At 55.7% G+C, this 25,511-nt stretch overlaps 1 protein-coding gene across 3 annotated transcripts; it reads left to right on the forward strand.

The window, feature by feature from the left end:
- The first annotated feature begins 441 nt into the window (after positions 1-441).
- On the forward strand, positions 442-21,515 carry LOC120698496 (disease resistance protein RGA5-like). Of its 3 annotated transcripts, XM_039982129.1 has the most exons (4): positions 442-1,272; positions 1,549-1,685; positions 19,385-21,108; positions 21,214-21,515. In XM_039982129.1, the coding sequence occupies exons 1-3, from the start codon at positions 781-783 to the stop codon at positions 19,506-19,508; spliced, it is 753 nt and encodes a 250-aa protein (XP_039838063.1). In that variant the 5' UTR covers positions 442-780; the 3' UTR covers positions 19,509-21,108; positions 21,214-21,515. The 3 variants fall into 3 exon arrangements, with proteins under 3 accessions (XP_039838063.1, XP_039838061.1, XP_039838062.1); XM_039982127.1 differs by lacking the exon at positions 442-1,272 and having other exon boundaries at positions 1,346-1,685; XM_039982128.1 differs by lacking the exons at positions 442-1,272; positions 1,549-1,685 and adding an exon at positions 1,701-2,196.
- Positions 21,516-25,511: the final 3,996 nt, after the last annotated feature.

Here is a 25,511-nt window from a genome sequence, read left to right on the forward strand (position 1 = left end):
CGGAGGAAACCGAAGCGTCACGCCGGCGACGGGGGACGCGAGCTCGCGTGACAGCGACGGGCCTCCGCCGTCGCCCGGTCGGTCTCGCCGGAGTGCAGATCGCGGTTTGAAATGCACTCCGGAGATCAAGACAGGTCGCTCCACTTGCCGCAGCAGGAAGGAACAAGAAAAGTCGTACCCGTACCGGTGCCATTATAAGAACTCAGGCCCTGTTTTGGTGAAAAGTTGTTAGTTTTGATACTATAACACATTTCGTTGTATGTGTTCGAATATTCGATGTAACAGATACTGTAGAAATTTTTTTGAACTAAACAGAACCTCAACAACTTTCCAGTCAAAGATTCATTCACGATCAGGCAGCCGGCGGAGGCTCTAATATTTTCCCGATCAGGCAGTGGCACTGCCGCAAAAGCAGAGATAAGCTGGGCAGACACATTTGCAATAAGCATCCAGTGCTCTGAAGACACGAGTTAAAACGCCCAGAGAGTTCCACAACGTGGCGCACGAACGTGGTACCAGCAAACTACTGCGGAATTCATCAGCTGTACGGGAATGTTTTCATGTCAGCACGGCTCTAGAGAGATCGGAGACAAACCGTTCATCAACCTGCACGCGCCCATCCACGCAGAAACAAACAGAGCAAGGTCTGACCGTCCGAGAGCTAGCTAGCTCGCAACAACGGAGGGAGCTGTGGTGAGCGCGGCAGCGGGAGCCCTGCAACCCGTTGTGGAGAAGCTGACCAATCTGCTGCTTGGCGAGGACCACAAGCGTTTCGAGCCGATGCGCGGCGAGATCGAATCTCTCACTCACGAGCTCAACGCCATGATGGCCTTTCTCATCGAGAGATCCAAGGTTGAGGATCCTGATGACGGGCAGGACAGGCTCTGGATGAAGTATGTGCGGGAGCTATCCTACGACATCGAAGACAGCCTCGACGAGTTCTTGCTGCATGCCACCGACAGGTCTGCCGAGCCGGAAGGCTTCATGGAGAAGGTCAGGAGCTTGGTGGAGAGGACCAAGAGTCGCCATCAGATAGCCAGGGAGGTTGAGGATCTGAAGAAGAAAGGCATCGAGGTGGCCGAAACGAACCACAGCAGCTACAGGGCCGGTGACCAGCCCGGGGTCAGCGCCACCAATGCGTCGATCGATCCAAGGGCGCTTGCTATGTTGGAGGATGCGACGAAGCTTGGTGGCGTCGATGGACCGAATGGCGAGCTCGTCAGATTGCTGGAAGAAGACGAGACCGGACATGGCTCGGTCCAGCAGCAAGCTTCCGGCTGCTGGCTACCGGGCTGCTTCCGGCTGCTGCGGGATGCTGCTGCCGTTCGGCTGCTAGGCTGCTAGGCTGATATGGGGGAGGGGGAGGTGTGGCTGCTAGGCTGCTGCGGGATGCTGGCTGCTGCTGCAGCAGCCAAGAGCAGCACACTCCATACCAGCCGAACACGGTGTGGTCTCAATTGTTGGACCTGGAGGGATCGGAAAAAAACAGCTCTGGCGCACCAGGTGTACCAAGAGCACAATGGTCGATTCCTGCATCCGGACATCAAAAGAATTTTGAGAAGTGTCCTGTATCAAGTGGTGATCCCAAGAGATTGCCAAGCCGTGATTAAGGGGGATCATGTTATCAGAGTGGCTGGGGAGGATCAACTTATCACAAAGATCAGGGAATACCTCACAGACAGAAGGTACTACCTAAAAAACTTTAGACCTTCTGTCTTGGAAGACTGAATAGCTAATCAGCATTTATTTTCAGAAACAATATTTTAAATCTTTTTTCAGAGGAGATAGATATGCATAAAAATATTAAAATATCCATCTCTACAGTATTTTTATCCAAATAAATACTTGCACACATTTATATATAAATGCTAATCAAATCCTTATGTGTGTAGATTTTTTTACTAGAAATGTAAATTTTGATTGGATTCGTTTTTGCAGTAAGGCCTATTGTGCAATATATTTGTTATGATCCCTGGCACTTTGCTAATGTATAGATATAATACTCCTATGCTTAAACAGTATATGGAGATAATGGCCAAATGTTTATAGCAAAGACCAGTGTTGTCTGAAATGAAGTAGAAGAAAAGAAGATATCATAATAGGTTCTCTGTGTTCATGAAAGCATCTCCGTACATGAAATTACTAATAAGGGCATGTACAAGCACATGGCAATCGTCATGTTACAGAAAGACAACAGTAAGGCAGCTCATGCTAAGGATTGTTTATTAAATTGTTTCTCAATAACCTATAATAACTAATGATTAGTTGATTACTATATACGACACATACAATGGTAACCTGCCCCCCACACATTTCATTTACTTTACTTTTATTACTCTTACCATGTGCATCCACACTCTATTTTAACACCGTTTTCACATCATAATAATATTATAAAAATTTATGTTTAATAAGTACCATAGATGTATAAACATGTAGGTAAAAAAATAGATGAATAACCTTGGATCAAGTCTGTGATTCCATTTGTGTCGGTGCCCTGACCCGGGGGTCCGGATCCCAACTAGTAAATGCTGCGTGTTTCCTCGTCCCAGATGTTGATGCAAGAGGCAACACAGTAACGCACGAGTTTATCCTGGTTCCGGCCACGGGGCCGTACGTCCAGCAAAGGGGTGCGCGAGGGCACTGTATTATCTTGCACCCGGAGTGCTTGTAGTAGGGGTACAAGCGAGGCGAGAGAGGGAGGGAAGCTCCCAAGTCTCTGCTAGAAGAGGGGTTGAGCGTGGCGAATAGCGACGTTGGGGATAGATGCAAGTGCGTGCTCTGCGTGAGGTGTAAAAAACCCTAAGAGCCGACCGACCTAGGTGGCGATGGTAGCTAACGCCCCCTTAAAAGAAGCCCGCCTCTCCTTTTATAGTCACAAGGAGGGACGGTGTACATGCGCAGGGGAGCGTGAAAGTCGTCGTTTTCCCCCGAATCGCGGGGTGCAGTGGTCGAATACTGTAGGAAGTACACTGTGGGGTATGACGTTGGGCGTGGTGGTCGTCTTGGGCATCGTCCTTGACCTCGCGGAGATCGCGCCGGCGTCCTGCCAATCCCAGCAGGCGGCGTGGTCGTCGCTGTAGGGTGTCCAATCCTCCAGATGTGGCGTTCCGTGGGCCCTGCAGGTAAGGGTCCTGCGTGTTCCAGCGGTGGCGGGGCACGCGGTGCCCCCCCCCCCCCCCGATAAAGTGCCGGTGTGCGCACTAAGGAGGTCCGAGGTTTGCGTGGAGGTCCCGGATCCCTCGAGGGGGCAGGTCCGGGACCCCGGCTGCGTGTGCTGAGCGTCCCTCCTGGAGGGGCACGTGGCGTCGTCGGACCCCCTTCCCAAGCAGGAGGCGGGTCCGGGGCCATACGTGTGATGAGGTGGAGTCCGGACGGCCGGAGTTGGCAGAATAGTAACGGGAGCAGTGCCGAGCGCGTCTCGTCCCGCGTCGCAGGTCTTATAGTGTTGCCACAGCACCCGGAATGGCGGAGCAGTGACCGGAGTTGGCGGAAGGTACCACGGTCACAGCCACTGTGGGGAATGGCGGCCTGACGCCGTCTATCCTGGGCGCTGTGGAGGAGTGGTTCGCCTTTAATGCCTCCGTACGACGGGCGGGTGAGCGGCAGGGCCGTTTGTCCCTTACGCCGAGGGGTGGCCTCGAGCAAGGCGGAGATGATTTGCCTGCTCGAGGGTAGGTTCGCTACCCTCGAGCGAGGCGGAGGTGGTTTGCCTGCTCGAGGGTTGATTCGCTACCCTCGAGCGAGGCGAAGGTGCGGGGCGAGGTCGTGGGGTCTCGACGGGAGCCCTCGAGCGAGGCGGAAGCCGCCCCGCGGTCCGAGGGGGATGCGAATGGGCCGTATGCTGGGCTTCTTTGAGTCCTTTACTTTCTTCCGGATTGGAAGGAGGCCGTGGGCCTTCGCGGGCCCAGTTGCCTAACATGTGTTCGCGTTTTTCAGGGTGACCTTAGTACCCCGATTAGGGCGCCCCTAATCGTGGTACCCGACAGTTGCCCCCGAGGCTTTGGTCGAGTCAGGGGATTCGGCCAAAGGATATTTCTGCGATTTCCCCTTGACGTGATCGGTCGGGGTCGTGCATCCGCCAGGCGCATCTGGGCGCCAGCCCGGCGGATGTGACAACTCGTCGGTTGAGGTAGTGCGCCATCGGGGAGAGAGCTTCGAGGCGTGTGCCTTTTTTGCTTCATTCCGGGGACGGGAAGCATCCGCATGCTGGGTGGGCCAGGACGACGTGGGCGCCTGCCGCTCAGCAGCTGGCGCTTTCGTCGCGCTGTCCCGCGCTTAGGGCCTTGGCCCCGCTTTCCCTGGTCGCCTTGCGACGCGCCGTTCGAGGGCGGTCGGCCTGGGCCGCTGTTGTGCCGCTTAGCGTCCAGGGACTCGGTTTTATTTTGTTCGGTCTCGTCTCGGCACGATAACTGAGGGCATCTTTCGCTCGTGGAGTGCCGCGCCGTCACGGTCTGCCCAACCCCTCGCCCTCCGATAGGCTCGAAGCGTGGCGCCCGACGCAGCTATAAATAGGGGTCGTGGGACTCCCTTTCTTCTCCAACTCCCCTGTTCCTTCTTCCAGCATCGCCTAAGTCTTGTAATGTTTTCCTTTGCCTTTCGTGATCAGCCCCCAGATGGGGTGGCCTGGTTTTTTTAGGCTTTGGTACTAGAAGAATGCTTGCGAGTGGCGGGGGAAAGCCGGAGAGGGCGTGCGCACCATCCCTCAGCTTCAGTGGGATCAGCAGAAGAGCATTGGGCCCGTGGGGTCCTGCTCCTGCGATGTCCCCTAGCCTGAAGGGGGATGGGGACGCCTGGCCATGGCGTTAGTGCCAGGTTTGGTGGCTGTTCTTCGCATCGTCCCCCCCAGCAACAAGGTTGCTCTCGGGGAGACGGTGCGTAGGGTGCTGTCCGCCAGCTCGACCCCCCGCATGGTCTTTGGTGGAGGAGATGCTAGAAGAAAGCTTGCGAGGAGAGCATCCCGCTGGACCTGTACAGTCTGGGGGCTGTTCCTCGCATCCCTAGCAGCCTAGCCGTCACATCAGCCAGGGGCTTGGTGCTTTTCTTCGTCGCTCGATCCTCCCCAAGACAGGAAAAATTGCCACGCAGGTGGCAACGTGTTTGTACTTTTCGATGGCTTCGCGCCAGTAACCCTTTGTAATCTTTATTTTCATCGAGCAATAAAATCCCTTTCCCCTTTATGGGGAGGATGACCGAGGGTATAGGGATGTACAGAGGGTTACAACCCTCGAATATGTGTGAAGTTTCCTTCGTGGGGGCGCGTCAGCGCACCCGCGGGTGTAGCCCCCGAGGCCTTGGAGGAGTGTTTGTACTCGTCCAAGGGCTATAAACGTCGCCCCGCTGGGTTGCTTCACTGGGGTGGCCGTCCAGCGCATTTTTCAACCGGCATCGGCACTCTTTCAGCCGCCCTCGGCATTCTCGGTGCTGGTACTGCGACCCAGCGTTCAGCCTAACCATCAGGCGGGCGCGCGTTAATAGTGGGGGATTTGGTTAGACACGTGGAGCTTCACAATCGACGGTCGTCGACTCATTCGAGGGCGAGGCCTGAGCCTCAGTGTGCGAGGAGCCCCTGAGCCTAGGCCCATGTGAAGGCATTCAAGGGAATCCTTGTCTTTGATTACGACCCTCGTCGCCCTTTCGCAGGGAGGAGGGGGAAGCGCACCATGCTACCCATGCCCGGCCGCGAGCAATGGCTGCTTCAGTGAGCTGTTAGCGGGTAGTTCAAGCGGACGTCCGTGCCCCGTTCGATAAGGGTCGGCTCGTGGTCCATGGACACGTCACATAAAGCGCTTGCGAAGGTTCGCTAGGCGGGGCTCGGACCCGTTCGATAGGGTCCGAGGGCTCGATGCTCTCCCTCGATGGGATCCCCCTACTAGGCACCCACGACTGGCCTTGAACACTGCGTAGGATGTCTCGAACTCCGCGTTCGAGGGTAGCTTGTACGGGACATCCATGCAGTCCCTGACTCTGGCGATCTGGGGCACCTGTCGAGCCCTCGACGGGCCAGGCTTCGAACCCCTGATCAGTAAGGCCTCGGGATGCGATTCCTTCGAGGGTAAAGAGCCCCCGGGAGGAATATTCCGTCATGATTCGAGAACGGTGCGGAGTCGTGGGTCACGCAAGCGAATTTTTCGCCGGTCGTGGGCGACGTGGCCCGGTTCGTGTGGTGCGGTGCGGGCGCGCCTTTTCAGGCGTCTACCTCGGGCAAGCAAAGCGACGTGGGCGGCGGCTGATGGATGGAACAGCACAACAGTCGCGCCACGCTCGTCGGTTACCGCGCCGTAATTATTGCCGAGTGCGCGCGTGGGAGACTCCGCGCTCGTGGGACCCGGCCGTCAGTGACAGCAAAATCTCCCGCGTTCAATGCGGTAGATTTCGGCCGTTGCGGCGAATCCGTCTGTTGTGGTGAATAAAAGCGAGGAGAAGGGGGTTGCTTTGGGCTCACCAGGCCATTTGCCTTCGCCTCCCCTGCCCTCTTCGCCTCCCCTGCATTCTGAGCACGTAGCCGAGAGCAAGAGAAAGTAGAGGAAGGAAAGCGAGAGCGCACCTTAGCCACCGCAGAGCTTGCCTCCCCGCGTCCACCCTTGGTCTGAAGCAATGGCAGACATCCAGGAGCCGTTGCCGTCGGGGAGATCCACCGCCACCGAGGCGGTTTTGGAGCGGCTAGCCGAGGACAGGCTGCTTCCGCTGAACCCCAACTCAGGGGCGCCGGCGTGGATCTCCCCGCGGCCGGAAGAGACAGAGCCGAATCCCCCCGCGGGCTACGTCGTGAGCCTCGTGAGGCTCCACGAGCGGGGATTCATGCGGGCGCTGTGCGACTACTATGGAGCGGAGCTGCACAACTTCAGCCCCAATTCCATCTCGCAGGCGGCGGTCTTCGTCGCTGTCTGCGAGGGGTACTAAGGGATCGAAGCCCACTGGGATATGTGGATCCACCTCTTCCGCGGCGAGCTCTTCGTCGAGAACGTGAGGGGGCAGCCGAAGCGGTTCGCGCGCGCCGGAGGATTGATGCTGCATCTGCGCCGAGCCGGAAGAACCTCTACATCTCGAACAAGATGACCACCAACAACGCCGGGTGGACTCAAGGGTGGTTCTACCTGCGCAACTTCAGCAGCAAGCTCCCGGCGTTCACCAATAGGGTACTCCGGGAGAGGCCCGAGAAGTGGGATTGGGGGGTATCGCCCCCAACGCAGCAAGCCAAGCTCAAGGTCCTCACCGACGCGCTGGAGCGCCTGGATCGAAGAGGGTTGACGGCGGCTGCCGTCATCGCCAATTTCCACCGGCAGAGGGTGATCCCTCTCATGGTGAGGGTCTTGCCGATCTTCAAGCTCACCCCCGGGGCCCGGGCCTCGGGTTCGAGGACGTCGATCAAGCTGCTCCCCCGGGACATCGCTGCTCGAAGGGCGAGGATCGCGGTGGCACAGTTCCCCAATGACCCCGAAGATCTTTGGAGGATCAAGATGCGCTCCGAGCCGGGGTACATTTCTCTGGTGAGTCTCGATTCCGGATTCGTTGTTGTCTTATGCTGTTCCTTTCCCCGCCTCCTGACTTCAACTTGGTTATGTTCGCAGGGGTTGAAGTGCCACCTCTCGAGGCCTCTGGTCACGGAAGAACGCCAAATCAACCGTCTGCACGCAGAAAAGTTGAAGAGGCGGAAAGACGCAGCGGAGGCGACGGCCGAGAGGAAGAGGAAGAGAAAGGAGAGGCACGACAAGGCGTGCAAGATTGCACGCGCGGAGGGAAAACCGCGGCCCGCCACGCCCGAATCCACGGACGACGAGGAGGAGGCCTCGGATGCCGAGGCTCACCCCTCGGGCGACGACGAGGCGGCGGCAGCGGCGAGCGCGAGTACCCCGCCAGTCTATCAGGGGGATGGCGGCGAGGCGCCAGTGATGGCGGAGCGGAGATCGCCCACGCCGGCGGCGGGTCGAGGGTCGCCCTCGCCGGCGGTGGGTGGAGAATCGTCTGCACCCGCGACAGAGCGGAGGTCGCCCCAACCAGCGACAGACGAGGGGGTCCCGCGCCCACGGTGTCGATGGGCGACGATGGGTCCGCGGCGGGCGCAGAGGCGTCCGCGCAGATGGCCACGAGGCCTCAGCCTGTTCCGAGGGTGACACCCTCGGATCGGGCGTCGAGGGCCGTCAATGTGCCGCGGTCCCGAAGGAGCGGCACGGGCAAGCGCAGCATGAGTGCCCGGTAAGTGTCTTTGGTTTTATTTGTCGTGTTTATTTGATCGCTCCCCCTATCCTGCTAACCTCAACCTTCCTTCCCCGATTTCCAGCTCCGGGGCCGCTGCCAAGGACGCAGTCCCGCTCGCGCTGGTTAAAGCCCTCAAGACCGGGGCACGCGCCACGCCGCACACAGCGCCGCAGCCTCTGCCCATCGTAGATATCGTGGCGGAGGCCGCGAAGCTAAGGCGGCGATGGCTCGAGGGACTCAAGCGGCGCAACAGATTCTAGCGCCAGGGAACGGGGGCGACGCTGGCCAGAGCGGAGCCGAAACAACCGCTCCGGTTGACGCCGCGGGGGATGCCGGCCGGGGCGGCGCAAATGACGCCGCCCGGCTGGTCGTCGAGGAAGGATCTGGTGGGGGTGCGCACGAGCGCCCCGCTGGCCAGGCGGAGGTGGAGACCTTCGTCCCCGAGCCCCCGAGGGCTGGGGTCGAGGGAGTCGCAGAGGAGTCAGCGCAGAGGGTGTCGATGGTGGAGGAGACCCGCGTCTTGGCGCCCGGAGAGGCCCAGGACGGGGGTGTTGTTGCGGTAATGGCGGCACCGACGGTGACGGCGCAGGCAGCGATGGACATTGCGATCCCGGTGGTGGAGCTGCCGGACAGCAGCGGGGAATACGGGGATTCGAGGGACATCGACCCCGCTGCTGCGGCGAGCGCCGCTGACAAGATCGTCGAGTGCACGTCGGCCTGCGCAGAGGTGCTTGACGAGGGGGCATCCGGGGGGCCCCAGCCTGGGGCAATCGTTCAGTCCGTGGTCCCCCCGGAGGTCCTCCGCAATGAGCGAGAGGAGGAGGCCGTCTGGCAAGCGCAGTACAAGGCAGGTTCTCAGATTCAGAACCTCCTCGAACGCCCGCTGGAGCTCCATCGAACGACGGATTACCAGATCAACTAGGTAAGCAGCTCCTCCCCGAGGATCTTTCATATTTTTGGCCCTAATTTTGCTTGCTTTACCCACGCCTTTCCTTTCGCAGTGGCTGAAGGATATCTCGCGCAGAAAGAGCGTTGAGATGACCCGGCTGCACTCCCAGATAGGCTGGCTTGGGCAACACAACGCCGAGTTGGTGCTCAAGAACATCGAGGCCAACACCAGGATGACGGATCTGGGGGGGCGCCAGCGGGCGCTGGAGGAGGAGTTGGCGCGGGTGACCGGCGAGCGTGACGTCCAGAGGGTCGCAGCGGAGCAGAAGGCTCGGGAAGTCGAGGAGCAGACTGCCGAGCTGCAATACCTTAGGACAGCGCTTGAGCAGAAGGAGACCGAGCTTCTCCAGAAAGAGGTGACCGTCGTCACGCTCTCCGGGACCCTCCGGGAAGAGGGCAAAGCCCTCGAGGAGAAGGAGGTGTCCATCCAGAACATGGAGGCCCCCTCAAAGAGAAGGAAAACTCCTTGTGCTCACTCGAGGAGGCCGCCCGAGTCCAGAGGGAGGAGGCGCAGAAGAGCATTTTGGGTAAGTACTTCGAATTTTCGCTGTGGTTGGGTTTTATTTTTTTGCAGCTAATCTTGATTCCTTTGATCAGAGCTGAGGCAGAGGGTGGCGGACGAGACCGCAGCGAAAGAGGCGGTAGGCACCGCGCTCATGGCGGCTCAAACAGAGTACGCTGACCTCGAGCGGACCGCCGTGAGCGTGTGCCAGGAGCTCGAGGGGGAGGGCGCTGTATTTGGTAGCTCGGTGATCAGCCGCCTGCGAGCGCTAGGTGGCCGGATCACTGAGCACGCCAAAAGCACCTTCCGCCTCGGTGTCCTTCGCGTCCTCGCCGTGGCCTCGACGCACTACCTCATGGACCTGAAGAGTGTCGTCGGGGTACGTGGTTCCAGACGATACCGACGCGGACGCCGCGTCAGCCATCATGGATGATGCCGACGCAACAGCCGAGGAGTTCGCCGTGGCGCTCGCCGAGAAGCTCGAAGCCGACATCGCCCCGATAGCCGAGTTCGACGCGTCGCAGATCCACCGAGGGGGGATGATAACCTGTAGATAGGCTGGGCCTCGAAGCCCATGTAATAGATTAGTGTTTATTGTAATCGCACTTTGTAATCGCATCTATGAATATAGAAATCCGTTTTCGTTAAATCAACTATGTGGCTCATCGAGGCCTTGTGCGTTCGAGCCTTCGTTTTCTTTACTTTATTTTCGTGTTCTCGTATGTGACTTAGATAAACTTCTGCGAGGAGTTTCACGTTCATAAGCAACGTGGGCGTGGGGTGGTGAGGGGGTGCCGTATCCCGGAGGCGTAGGCGGCCCCATGACTCGGCCGACCCCGTACCGTAGTTGCTTATGCCTCGTGTCCGTTTTTTCCAAGTGTACGAGAAGCTTAGAGACGAGACGGAAATATTTCGAAAAAAATGTTGGCGATTTTTGGGGACGTTCGGGGGGTTCCCCCCGTAGTAGCCCCCGAGGGAGGCTTGGCTTTGCCGAGGGTAAAGCCAGGCGTACCTCAGTGTTCGGGCGCGTCCGAGCCCTCGAGGGTCTGGAAGGTTCCCAAAAATAAACAAGTAAAGAGTACTTCTTTATTATTTCGGGAAATCGAAAATGCGAGTAGAAACGATGTACAAATAGCTCGGAATTCTAAGGATAGAAGCGATGTAGCTGCTGTATGTTCCAAGCGTTGGTCAGGACTTCGCCTTTGTCGTTCGCCAGCTTGTACGTGCCGGGTTTGAGCACTTCGGCGATTGTGTACGGACCTTCCCATGGCGGTGAGAGCTTGTGGCGGCCCCTGTTGTCCATTCGAAGCCTCAGCACCAAGTCCCCTTTGTCGAGGTCTCAGCGCCGTACTCTATGTGCCTGATACCGCCGTAAAGACTGCTGGTAGTGCGCAGAGTGTAGGAGCGCTACGTCTCGAGCCTCGTCCACTTGATCCAGCGAGTCCTTGCGGGCTCGCTGGTTTTGCTGCTCTTGGTATGCCTTGAGCCTTGGCGACCCGTACTCCAAGTCCGTGGAGAGTATGGCCTCGGCGCCATAGACGAGGAAGAATGGGGTAAAGCCCGTGGCTCTGCTTGGGGTCGTCCTCAGGCTCCAGATGACCGAGGGTAGCCAAATCTGTTCAACATGTTGAAGATTCTTGGCTTCAGTCCCTGGAGGATCATGCCAATGGCACGCTCCACTTGGCCGTTCGTCTGTGGGTGTGCCACAGCCGACCAGTCCACATGTATGTGGAAATTGTCGCAGAACGCCAAAAACTTCTTGCCTGTGAACTGGGTGCCGTTGTCGGTGATGATCGAGTTCGGGAGCCCAAACCTGAAGACGATGTCGGTGAAGAATAGAACCGCTTGCTCGGATTTGATCTTGCCGATGGGTCGAGCCTCGATCCACTTGGAGAATTTGTCGACTGCCACCAGCAAGTGGGTGAAGCCCCCGGGCGCCTTCGGCAGCGGACCGACGAGGTCCAGTCCCGACACGGCAAACGGCCATGCGATGGGGATGGTTTGCAGAGCATGGGCCGGGAGATGTGTTTTTCGAGCGTAGAACTGTCAACCTTCGCAGGTCCGCACGACATCGGTGGCGTCGGCGACCGCGTTGGGCCAGTAAAAGCCCTGCCGAAACGCGTCACCCACGAGGGTTCGCGGCGCGGCGTGATGAACGCAGGTGCCAGCGTGGATGCCGCGGATCAGCTCCTTGCCCTCGGGGATGGGGATGCATCGCTGCAAGACGCCCGAGGGGCTGCGCTTGTATAGCTCGTTGTCGATTAGGATGAAGGACTTGGCCCGCCTAGCGAAGCGCCGCGCCTGAGCGCGATTCGAGGGTAGGACCCCTCGAATCATCCAGTCAAGAAACTGGACGCGCCAATCTTGCGAAGTGGGAGCCTCGTCGATTTCCATTGCTTCGGCCTCATCTATAGAGGTCTCGAAGTCAATGTCCAAGGGCCCGACCTCGTCCGCCGGGGGGGTTCCCGCCGGAGGGCCCGGTGGACGAGGGGCCTAGCTCCATCGGATCCTTGAATTCGATGGAGGGCTTGGTGATGTCACGAGCGAAGATGTTCGGGGGACGGTGGTCCGCCCTGACGCAATCTTGGCTAGTTCGTCGGCATCCTCGTTGTACTTGCGCGGGACATGATTGAGTTCTAGGCTGTCGAACTTGTCTTCGAGGCGGCGCACTGCATTGCAGTATGCCTACATCTTCGGGTCGTGGCAGCTAGACTCCATCATTACTTGGTCGATGACGAGTTGAGAGTCACCGCGCACGTCGAGGCGTTTGACGCCGAGCTCGATGGCAATGCGGAGGCCACTGAGGAGGGCCTCGTACTCCGTCATATTGTTAGACGCAGGGAAGTGCAAGCATATCACGTACCGCATGTGTTCTCCGAGGGGTGAGATGAAGAGGAGGCCGGCACCGGCGCCGGTTTTCATCGCCGACCCGTCGAAGTACATAGTCCAGCATTCGGCCTGGATTTGCGGTGGGGGTAGCTGAGTGTCCGTCCACTCAGCCACGAAGTCAGCCAAGATTTGGGACTTGATCGCTTTGCGGGGGGCGTAGGTGAGAGTTTCTCCCATCAGCTCCACAGACCATTTGACAATTCTACCCTCGGCTTCCCGGTTGCGGACTCTCTCTCCCAAAGGGAAAGACGAGACCACGGTGACGGGATGGGCCTCGAAGTAGTGGCGCAGCTTGCGCCAAGCCAAAACCACTACGTAGAGCAGCTTCTGAATCTTCGGATAGCGTGTCTTAGTTTCAGACAACACCTTGCTGATGTAGTACACCGGCCGTTGGACGGATAGGGCATGACCCTCCTCTTGTCTTTCGACAACGACCACCGCGCTGACCACTTGGGTCGTCGCAGCTACGTACAGAAAGAGGGGCTCGCCGTCCGTGGGTGGTGTGAGAATGGGGGGCGTGAGTGAGCGATGCCTTCAGCCTGTCGAGGGCTTCTTGGGCTTCGGGGGTCCACGTGAAGCGCTCGGTTTTCCTCAAGAGTCGATACAGGGGTAAGCCTTTCTCGCCGAGACGCGAGATGAACCGGCTGAGGGACGCTAGGCATCCCGTGACCATCTGTACCCCCTTTAGGTCTCAGATCGGTCCCATCCGAGTGATGGCCGAGACTTTGTCAGGGTTGGGTTTGATGCCCCGCTGGGAGACAATGAAGTCCAAGGGCATGCCTCGAGGCACCTCGAACACGCACTTCTTGGGGTTGAGTTTTACCCCTTTGGCCCGTAGGCAATCGAATGCGATCCTGAGATCGGCAACCAGGTCATCCGTCTTCCTGGATTTTACAACGATATCGTCGACATATGCCTCTACATTCCGCCCGAGATGGTCTCCGAAAACGTGGAGCATACACCGCTGATATGTAGCTCCAGCATTTCTGAGGCCAAAGTGCATCGTGGTGTAGCAGTACATGCCGAAAGGTGTGATAAAAAAAGTCGCGAGCTGGTCGGACTCTTTCATCTTGATTTGGTGGTAACCGGAGTAAGCATCAAGAAAGGATAAAAGTTCACACCCCGCAGTAGAATCTACAATCTGATCAATTCGTGGCAAAGGAAAGGGAATCTTCGGACATGCTTTATTTAAACTAGTGTAATCTACACACATCCTCCAGTTTCCGCTCTTTTTCTTCACTAATACAGGATTAGCTAGCCACTCGGGATGGAATACCTCCTTGATGAACCCGGCCGCCAGAAGTTTCTGCAACTCCTCGCCAATCGCCCGGCGCTTGAGCTCGTCGAAGCGTCGCAGGCGCTGCTTCACCGGTTTGGAGTTGGGTCGGATATCAAGGGAGTGCTCGGTGACCTCCCTCGGTATGCCAGGCATGTCCGAGGGGCTCCACGCGAAAATGTCTGCGTTGGCGCGGAGAAAGTCGACGAGCACCACTTCCTATTTGCTGTCGAGGGTGGCGCTGATCTGCAACGTCTTGTCGTCAGGGTGGCTCGGGTCAAGGGGCACCTTCTTGATACCCTCTGCGGGTTCGAAGCTTCCGGCGTGTCGGTGCGTGGAGTCCAAGGCCTCGCTTGCCATTTTATCGAGGATGGCTGCGAGGGCCTCGTCCTCCGCTTGAGCCTCCGTGTGCTCAACGCACTCGACGTCGCACTCGTAGGCGTGCTCGAACGAAGAGCCGACGGTGATGACGCCCTTCGGACCCGGCATCTTCAGCTTTAGGTAGGTGTAGTTGGGGATGGCCATGAACTTGGCGTAGCAGGGACGACCAAGAATGGCATGATAGGATCCCCGAAACCCCACCACCTCAAAGGTGAGTACTTCCTTGCGGAAGTTAGCTGGCGTGCCGAAGCAGACAGGCAGATCGATCTGGCCGAGGGGTTGGACACGCTTCCCCGGCGCAACACCATGAAATGGCGACTTGCTGGGACGAAGCTTGTTCAGTCCAATCCCCATGAGCTCCAAGGTGTGGGCGTACATGATGTTTAGGCTGCTGCCTCCGTCCATGAGCACCTTGGAGAAGCGGGTGTTGCCGATAATGGGGTCGTCTACGAGCGGATACCGTCCCGGGCGCGGGACGTAGTCGGGGTGGTCCTCGCGGCCAAAGGAAATGGTATCCTTCGACCAATCGAGGTAGGACGGCGTGACCTTGGTGATGGAGAAGACTTCCCGGCGCTCACGCTTGCGCTGCCGGGAGGTTATGTTCGTCGTTGGTCCTCCAAAGATGAAAAAGGCGTTCTCCACTGGGGGGAACTCGTCGTCTCCACCTTTGTCACCAACATCCTTTTTTCTGTCCACGTCGCGATGCGCGACGCGATTGTAGTATTTGTTGAGCATTTCGCACTGCTCGAGGTTGTGGTTGACTGAGCTCTTGTGGTAAGGACACGGCTTCTTAAGCATGTCGTCGAACAGGCCACCACCGCCTCGACGGGGGCCTCGAGGTCCTTTGCGGTCCGGGGCGGCAGCGAAGGCCTCCTCGGAGTCCTCTGCCTGCCCCGATCCGCGCTGGTTCGGTGGGACCGGCTTCTTTCCCTTCCTCTCCCGCTTCTGTTTCTTGGCGGGGGCATTGGGCTTGACGTTGCTGCCCTTCGCGGGCGCATCGTCTTTGCGCTTGTTCGGCTTATCGTTGAAAATGGCACCAACAGCTTCCTCGCTGGCGGCGTAGTTGGAGGCGGCGTCGAACAACTCGTTGGTGTTGGCGGGTCGGCTTCTCGCGAGCTCGTGCACCAGGTTCCTGCACGTCGTACCCTCGAGGAAGGCGTTGATGACCATGACGTGGGTGACACTGGGGAGCTCGGTGCATTGCTTGGAGAAGCGCCGCACGCAGTCGCGCAGGGACTCGTTGGGCTTCTGACGACACCCTTTGAGGTCCCAGGAGTTCCCAGGGCGCACGTATGTGCCCTGGAAGTTGCCCACGAAGATCTTGACTAAGTCGGCCCAGTTGTGGATCTGGTCCACGGGCAAGTGCTCGAGCCACGTTCGTGTGGCATCAGCAAGGTGAATAGGAAGGTTGCGGATGATAACCGCGTCGTCTGTCGCACTGCCCAGCTGGCATGCTAGACGATAGTCATTGAGCCAGACTGCAGGATTTGTCTCGCCCGAGTACTTGACGAGGGTGGTGAGCTGTCGAAAGCGCGGGGGAAAAGAAGCGGTACGAATCTCCCGGCTGAACACCCGTGTGCCCGGAGGCTCCGGTGACTCGCCCCTGTCGTGCTCGGGGTCGAAACGTCCACCCCGTCGAGGGGTGTATTTCCTGCCGCCGATGATGTAGCAGGTGTCGCCGTCGTCGACGTGCCCGCGCGTGTCATGGAATCGATCCTTTACAGGAGTCTTTTCGATGCGGTCGTGCACCGAGGGTGCCTTCGCACCGGGCGCTACGGCTGCCTTGCCCTTCCCTGCTAGTGGAGTGTGCACCGAAGCCTCGTGGTCCTGGCGTGTTGTCCCACTATAGGCTGATCCGGGGCTTTCGAGCTAGAGATGGCAGCGGATCGGGTTCGGTGCGGGTATCCGCAGGTTTCGGTTTTTCGGGTTTCGGGTTTGGTGTTGGTTTTTCGCCCACGGTTTTCAGGTTCGGGTTTGGATTTGGTTTCGGGTTCGGTTTCGGGTTTTGGTTTCCACCCGTGGATATCCAATGGATATCCGAAATAAATTATTTGGAATTAAAACTCATGTTTTATAATATGTTAATGATAATTTGTTTACTTAGACTATTAAATTTATTGAAAGTTGAGTCATGAAAATATTTATTATTTGTTGCCTCTTGTTTATACATGTGAATATATGTATATTTATCTGCGGGTTTCGGGTATCCATTCGGGTTTCGAGTATCCGCGGGTTTGGTTTTGGTGATAGATTTCCACCCGAATCGGTTTCGGGTTCGGGTTCGGGTTTCGGTTTCGGGTTTCGGTTTTGGGTGCACGGAGACTCTACCCGACCCGTTGTCATTCTTATTTCGAGCGCATACGAGACGCAGAGCTCTCGGCTTGCTGCATGGTAGCTTGCTCGATGAGCGCCTGTGCCTCGCGGCGCAGGTTGCGACCCGAAGGCGTTGATGGCTCGGGCATGGCTTGAAGTAGGTAGGCCGCAGCGACGAGTTTTTCGCCGGTTGTCTTCAGTTCCGGAGGTTTGTCGACGTTGTCGTCGGCCAGGATGCGCTCCCGGGCAACGCGCGCCGCCGCCTGGGCATGTGCGCCACGCGCGGTGCGTTGCTGCTCGAGTGCGGTGCGCAGCTCCTGTGTCTGCCGGCGTTGCTCGTCGAGCTTAGCTTGAAGCTATTTGAGCTGTGCCAGCTGGGCATGCCGCGCCGTCGAGCTTGACGAAGAAGAAGGGGCCACAGGCGGCACCACCGGTTGTTTCGCCTGTGCGTTCGGCCCGCCGTCCTCGTCGTCGCCTGGGGCATTGTCGTTCTGCTCGTCCGCAAGATCAGCCATGAAGCACTCCCGAGTGGGATTGTACTCCCCCTCACTGGAGTCCTCAGAGCAGGTGAGGCAATAAGCCGTCGCGAGCTGGAACGAGCGGAATGTGTAGGGGTCGCGGACCCCGGAGTAGTCCTCGGCCTCGTCGGCCGTGAAGTTGTTCATGAAGAAGTTGATGTCGTCGGCGATTGAGCTCGCCGTTTCGGGGTAGGATTCGTCAAGAGACGACGCGATGAGGTTGCGGATTGACAGAAGATGATGACCCGGCAGATCGTCGTACTCGGTGAAGTTGGTACTGATTGAAGAGTCGTAGGTGGCAGTGTTGCGCATCCCGAAGGGGAAGGGCGACAGCGAGGTCGAGACCCCCCTGGGAGGCACTGGTGCTGCATCAGATGATGGTGCCGGCGCAGTCGACGCCGAGGCACGTGATGACGAAGCGATGGCCCTGTTGGCCGCGATGCTAAGTTGCGACATGCCAGCCTCAACCCATGTGGGGGAGCTGTGGCGTGCCGCACGGCGCCGCTCTGCGCGTGCTTGTCGCGAACGGTGGCCCGAGCGCCTGTCGCGCTGGGTTGGTGAAGTCGGAGTGACGGGGTTGCGTCTGGGCGAGAGGAGCTCCATGAGGTAACCGTTGCCGGTTGCTCTGAAGTCAAGACTCCCGAACCAGATCACGTACCCCGCTAGGAGCGGATCCGAGACGCCCATGGGATATGGGTTGGATCTGCCCGCCATCCCTGGAGATCAAATGGGAACAAGAGAGAAAATTTCACGCAGCGAGCCCCTACCTGGCGCGCCAACTGTCGGTGCCCTGACCCGGGAGTCCGGATCCCAACTAGTAAATGCTGCGTGTTTCCTCGTCCCAGATGTTGATGCAAGAGGCAACACAGTAACACACGGGTTTATCCTAGTTTCGGCCACGGGGACGTACGTCCAGCAAAGGGGTGTGCGAGGGTACTGTATTATCTTGCACCCGGAGTGCTTGCAGTAGGGGATACAAGCGAGGCGAGAGAGGGAGGAAAGCTCCCAAGTCTCTGCTAGAAGAGGGGTTGAGCGTGGCGAATAGCGACGTTGGGGCTAGATGCAAGTGCGTGCTCTGCGTGAGGTGTAAAAAACCCTAAGAGCCGACCGACCTAGGTGGCGATGGTATCTAACGTCCCCCTTAAAAGAAGCCCGCCTCTCCTTTTATAGTCACAAGGAGGGACGGTGTACATGCGCAGGGGAGCGTGGAAGTCGTCGTTTTCCCCCGAATCGCGGAGGTGCAGTGGTCGAATACTGTAGGAAGTACACTGTGGGATATGGCGTTGGGCGTGGTGGTCGTCTTGGGCATCGTCCTTGACCTCGCGGAGTTCGCGCCGGCGTCCTGCCAACCCCAGCAGGCGGCGTGGTCGTCGTTGTAGGGTGTACAGTCCTCCAGATGTGGCGTTCCGTGGGCCCTGCAGGTCAGGGTCCTGCGTGCTCCAGCGGTGGTGGGGCACGCGGCGGTCCAGCCCCCCCGGATAAAGTGCCGGTGTGCGCACTAAGGAGGTCTGAGGGTTGCGTGGAGGTCCCGGACCCCTCGAGGGGGCAGGTCCGGGACCTCGGCTGCGTGTGCTGAGCGTCCCTCCTGGAGGGGCACGTGGCGTCGTCGGACCCCCTTCCCAACAGGAGGCGGGTCCGGGGCCATACGTGTGATGAGGTGGAGTCCAGACGGCCGGAGTTGGCAGCATAGTAACGGGAGCAGTGCCGAGCGCGTCTCGTCCCGCGTCGCAGGTCTCATAGTGTTGCCACAGCACCCAGAATGGCGGAGCAGTGACCGGAGTTGGCGGATGGGACCCCGGTCACAGCCACTGTGGGGAATGGCGGCTTGATGCCGTCTGTCCTGGGCGCTGTGGAGGAGTGGTTGACCTTTAATGCCTCCGTACGACGGGCGGGTGAGCGGTAGGGCCGTTTGTCCCTTACGCCGAGGGGTGGCCTCGCGCGAGGCGGAGATGATTTGTCTGCTCGAGGGTAGGTTCGCTACCCTCGAGCGAGGCGGAGGTGGTTTGCCTGCTCGAGGGTAGATTCGCTACCCTCGAGCGAGGCGGAGGTGCGGGGCGAGGTCGAGGGGTCTCGACGGGAGCCCTCGAGCGAGGCGGAAGCCGCCCCGCGGTCCGAGGGGGATGCGAATAGGCCGTATGCTGGGCTTCTTTGAGTCCTTTACTTTCTTCCGGATTGGAAGGAGACTGTGGGCCTTCGCGGGCACAGTTGCCTAACATGTGTTCACGTTTTTCAGGGTGATCTTAGTACCCCCATTAGAGCGCCCCTAATCGTGGTACCCGACAATTTGAGCAATTATGTCGGCTTATTTTCCCTCTTTCTGGTCAATGAGCAAAACATTGTTCCATATTTGTTCTGCAGATACTTCATTGTGCTCGATGATATATGGGATGTGAAAACATGGAACGCCATTAAGGATATCTTCCCTATGACCAGCTACGGCAGTAAAATCATCACTACTACTCGTATAAATGATGTGGCTTAGGAATGTTGTCGATCATCCACAAATGGACATATATACAATATAAGCCCTCTTAGTATGGAGCAGTCAGCACAATTATTCTACAGAAGATTATTCAACCCAGAAGAGAAATGCCCTTCACAGCTTGAAGAAATTTCTAGCAAAATCTTGGAGAAATGTGCTGGCTTACCGTTAGCGATTATTGCTATATCTGGCTTGCTGTCCAGCAAGGAAAAAACAAAGGAGCAGTGGGATCAAGTGAAAAATTCGATTGGCCGTCGACTTGAAAGAAATTCTAGTGTTGAAATAATATCAGAGATACTGTCCCTCAGTTACTCCGATCTTCCTCTCCATCTTAAAACTTGCCTACTGTACCTCAGTATATTTCCAAAAGATTATACCATTGTGAAGGAGGATTTGATAAGGAGGTGGATTGGTGAAGGATTCATCTATGAACAGAACGGAGTTGCAGCATACAATTCAGGCGAGAGGTGTTTTACTGATCTCATCAATAGGAGCCTGATCCAACCAGGAGGGAAAGACAAATTTGATGAGGTGAATTGCTGCCGAGTTCATGACACAGTACTTGATTTCATTGTATCCAAGGCTATTGAAGAGAACTTTGTTACTTTAATAGGAGTACCTGGTATAATTCCTATTGCTAGAAACAAGGTCCGTCGGTTGTCTATCCAGAATGATGGTCAAATCCCATCAGGGCTAATTTTATCTAGCGTCAGGTCACTTAATGTTTTTGGCGGTAATGTGGAAATCCCATCTCTGTCAGAGTTTAGACTCTTGCGTGTTGTAGCCTTTGAAGATTGTGGGCAGTTAGAAGATGATCATCTTGCAGATGTAGGCAATTTGTTGCACCTCAGGTATCTGAAGCTCAACCATACACATGCTGTTACAAAGCTTCCAGAAGAAACAGCAAAGCTACAACACTTGAGGACACTCGACGTACATGGGCACAACAAAATAATGGAAATTCCAGCCGCCATTTATCAGGTTGAACGATTGGAATGTCTGGTAACTCTAGTTACAGACGATTATACTATATTGCCTGATGAAATTGCAGACATGAAAGCACTGAGGGTGTTGGAAGGTGTTAATGTGTATATTCACTCGGTCGACATCATTAAGCGGCTTGGTGAGCTAACAAATCTGAGGAAGCTGGGCATGCTATTCGTCAACAGCGATGCTGACGAAGAATGGGAGGAGAAATATGGAGAGATCGTCTCTTCGATCTATAAGCTTACCCAAGCAAACCTTGATTCTCTGCATATTCATACCGTAAATGAGCCGCCAGAGTTGCTGGACAATCTAAGCAAAGAACACCCTGAGCCACTTGGCCTTCGGGAACTTGTCATTGAGGGGGATGACGTCTCAGGCCTTGCAGCGTGGTGGGGTTTACTTGTGAACCTCCAGAAGTTACTCTTCTGTGCGTATGAAAGAGTTCGCGAGGAAGATGTGGAGACCCTTAGAAGGCTATCAGATCTGAAGTACCTCTGCATCCATCTCTGGGATGCACCCGACGATCCTGAAGTGAAGGCTCCCCTGGAGAGAGCAATGAAGGCCCATCCCAACCGTCCCAAATTGGTATGGATAGATGAGTACTAGACCTCAGGTAACTGATTCCTCCTTGCTAACAGTTCTTAGCTCAGAATACCTGTCACTTCTTTCTTCCGTTTGCTCACAAAGATCGTGTTTGATTGTTGTTTCCCTGCACCAGGATCAGGTGCAGCGGTGACTTGTACTACAGATCTGCAACTTAAGCAGTAGGTCCATCTGAGCCACTCAAGGGGCTGGCAACGTCTTGCGTGAGAGCCCCTATTTCCTACCCTTTTTTCTCTTTATTTTTGCAACCAGACGTTAATTTGGAGTGGAAAAAGCAAAGAGCAGAGTAGGCTTGGTGAGTTCTTTCTCCCTCCCAACTAAATAAAGCGTAGTAAAGGGCTAAAGGCAAATAAAAATAAATGCTGGTGGGGGGAAATCTGGGCATGCATACTGTTGTTTAGAAAACTCTTTCCTATATGGCTCTTCTTTTTCTCTGCAGTGCTATTTTTTATGTTGTTGTTGTCGGTCAAAACCCACCGGCGAGTAGCGACAGGCAACACGAAGAGCCGGGAGGTCGCCGGGGCGCTGGCAGGCACTGCTCCCTCGGTCAACGTCCCGCAATCTAGCACATGCCTTTGTTTCGAGGGTCGCGGGGCGTGCCACCTGACCTATTCCTGATCAGGAAGGTGCGAAACGTGTTTCAGTGATTTACCTGCATGCACAGACATATGTAAACGTAAATCCGAGCCGTGATCGACTCCCCAGGACGACTCTTGCATCGGCTGTAAAGAGTCAATCGAGTCCCGGTGTCAGATCAGATCTGTGTATCCGGATATTGATAGATAAAGCAAATAGCTGTAAAACTTGCTTCAATTGAATCTAGCTAATCCAACCCACGACGGTAAAAGCCTCACCGCTAGATCGGAACATCCTACAAGTAACTAGACCTAGCGAGTATAACAGATAACTAAATCATAACCAAGACAGAGGCCTAAGAATTAGCAAGAGCCGATTCCCGGAACAATCCCTATCGAAGCTAAAACAAAGCATCTATTACATCACCGGAACATCCAATCCGTTTGCATGGCCTAACCTAGCAGATATTGAGCCAATCCTTATGAAATAAGAATAAACCATAACAGATCGGATCTACTAGATGAAATGAAGCAAGGTGTTACTCGTGCACGACTAATCCTACGTAACAGAAATTAGCATAAGATTGAAACGTGACCGTGCAGAGATAACATGATATTCGTAGATGGTAAGCAAATACACGCATGATGAATCTACTAAAACTCATGCTACAAACATCAGGATAAATAGCATTACTCGCCATAAAAAATGCTTCAGCACAAGTAATACCAAGGTAAAGGCAAGAATAATGCTGCCCTGATCACGCAAAGCGATCAGGGCAGCATGACGCTTACTTGGATGAAACCCTAGAATTAGGGGTGGCGGTGTGCCGAGGTTTGTTGTGGTGGAGACACCCGCCGTGTGTAAACGAATGCCGTCCTCTTTATTCAATAGCATATGGGTACATATTTATAGTCCGGAGACTTCTTGCCGTGCAAGGCAACTTCAAACACTTCCTAAAATAATGGATTACAAATTGATAAGGATTTCTAAGACTAAATAATGTGATCTGAACTCTTTCCTCCACCGGTCCAGATCTTGATGAAGCTTCCAAATATCAGCCGAAACATGCTGTATAATTGTGGCAGATTCTGGTCATCCTATTGTTTCAGCAATTTCCGTCGACTTCGAAGGTATTTTGACGTAATTACTGTGGTATTGGAAAGCTTATCTCCTTAGCTTTCCATCCATATATAGAACGCCCCAAACGGAGTTCGTATGTGGCCTGGGCGTCCATTTTCGTCCGGCCTCTTCCTGCAGTCCGAATCAGCCTCGCGAATAAACTGGGCTTCAACATGGATTAGGCCTGTAACTCCATCTCGGCTTGAGCCTTGAGTGCACAGTTATCATCATATTTGGCCAAACTTATTATATAAGCCTGACTAAGTAGGCTCCTTCACCATGGACTTCTTGTGACATTTTGGCTTACTAGTCACGGTCAAATTCCGACGGCAACAGTTGTCATTCTTGATATTTTGCAAGGCTTTGCACATGGGATCATGAATACGGAACATTAAACGAATTTCGATTTGTCATATGTTTTTTTGTGGTACTTACTACTCCGTACATGCCGTTTCCGGTGTTACATTGAATATAAAACGTTCTATAGTTTACACAGCATGAACGTCTCAATTCAGAGCAAAGTATATGCATTGTGCAGTCATGCAGAATATATAGCTGAAATGATATGATATGGGTGGTTTTCCTACATTTCTGCATTCATTCTTCTTTTTTAATCCTCAGTCAAGCTGTGTTTTTTTATTTCTCTTTTGTTGACTGGATGGATTTGGCATGCTTAAAAAGAATTACTCTTTTATTGACTGGATTGCATCCTCTAACCAAATTTGCGGGAAACAAGACGAGAATCCTATCATTTCCCTGGCAAAAGGTAATGTCTGGATCATTGTAATTTGTTTACCTTTCAGATGATAACGCAAGATACAGCGTGGCTTTAGGCCTCCTCCAGCGGCACTAGCGACTTCGCCAGCAACGTGGAGGAGAGAGGAGGCTAACACAGTAGCAGCTGGAGCTTGGGATACGTGCGTGTGAGGGAGAGGTGCTTTCCGCTAGGCGAAACGCGGAGCGCTAGCGAGAACGTTTTGGCACTGTTTATCGATTAAATAATTGATTTTGTTGGCGACATCGACAGCTTTTGGAGGAGGCCTTACAGTATGGTTCTTTCCAGGTGGCGATGAAATGTAGGGCTATAGCAGGGCATATATTGGAGCTCATCCTCAGACTTAGAGCAAGTTTTATAATTTCACCAGCCACCGGTTGCAAGCGCACGCGTCCCCGCGCGCAAAGGTACAGCCCACTAGTACTTAATGATATCATAGTAAATTTAGCCAATAGAAAAAGACATAGCGTGCGCTTGATGGACGCCTATCTTCTACTTTTTCTTCATTTTTCTCTCTTTTATATAGATCTCCGCCTTCTTACCGTCCACCATAATACTTATTCTTACGAACTCCCAACTCCAGAGGGCACCTCCGTCCCGTGCTCTAGTTGGTTGCGTGTGTGAACAAGAACAATAATGCGGCAAGAGGTGCTACCAGGTCTTTATCCACATTTTGCACTCAAGAGCGGGTACACGCAGGATTTCCTGATGGTCTCGATTTTTCCGCATCATCGTTCTTCCGGAGTCCAGACGTGTGTTTCCAAAACATTATCTGTGTTGCTTGGCTGCTTGGTTGAAGTGATAGTTGCGTAATTTTGTTATTTGATGAGTGCGCTGTGTTTTCAGTCTTTTCTTCTCAGCCAGAACTTGATACTGAAAACTTGATACTAGTATTCAGTTACTGTCAGAACATTGCGTAACGACCTCGATTGCGACTGATCGCGAGAGCGCGACGGAACGCTCTTCACCTCCCGCTGCCTTCTTCTAGTCCTAGTAGCTCAAACATTCGGTAAGCGAGGTGGTTACGGAAATGTCACCGCCCCGTTAACCACCTGTGATTCACCCGCCCTCACCCAACGCAAACGCGACGGGCAAGCCGCCCCGCCCGCCAGTTTTCTCCCCGGAGTTGCGAGCGCGGCGGAAACCGACGCGACGGGGCCACCCCCTAGCTAGTGGCCTGGTCGCTGGTGCGGGGTGACGCCACCGCCGCCGGCGACAGGGACGCGAGTTCGCGCTGCCGCGACGGGCCCGCCCTCGTCGCCCGGTCGCCCTCACCGCACCGGATCGGAGATGGTGACTTGCATTGCACACTTCAGAAGTTCAGAGGTGCTCCTCGGCTTTTCGTACCCGTCCTCTGAACTTCGGACCGGTTGCCCTCTCTGCTTGCTGTCCGATCCCTTTCCTTTCGAGAAGCACAAAACTGATGCTACACGAAGGAGCATCGATCAAGGCAGCCCGCGGATTGGATGCGACGCGACGCAAGGAGCTTTCGAGTCAGGCCCAGGTACGACAACCAGAACTGCACCCGCTTTCGAGTCACGAACCGATCAGCCGGTCAGTCGGGCACAAAAGCGGAGGAGCGAAAGGACCTTTCGGCCGGGGCCGTTTACCTCGCCGTCGACGACAGGTCAGGCCAGCTGCTAGTCCTCCTAGTACAATCCTACCACCACCATGATCCGAGTCACGGCGTACCGCCGGCCTTGCCTTTGATCTGGTGGTCACGAGCGAAAGTTTCCCGAAAAGGAGAGAGCTCGACCGATGATTGCACGCATCGTGTTTGCCCGAGGTTACGTCGAGGACCGTGAGAGGCATACGGACCCCCTTGTCCATCCTCCTCCGCTGCCTTCGCCGGGGTGATGATTTCGGTGCGCGCCCGATCGGGCCTTTCCGCCGTGACGCGACGCGACGTGGACGTCCGGCACGGCCGCCGTGCGTGCGTGAGC

Source organism: Panicum virgatum, chromosome 3K (assembly GCF_016808335.1).
Source record: "Panicum virgatum strain AP13 chromosome 3K, P.virgatum_v5, whole genome shotgun sequence".
NCBI lineage: Eukaryota > Viridiplantae > Streptophyta > Magnoliopsida > Poales > Poaceae > Panicum > Panicum virgatum.

Bases quoted from the DNA above. Each gene is read 5' to 3' on its own strand.
- LOC120698496 (XM_039982127.1), top strand. From the start codon at position 19,563: ATGGAGCAGTCAGCACAATTATTCTACAGAAGATTATTCAACCCAGAA.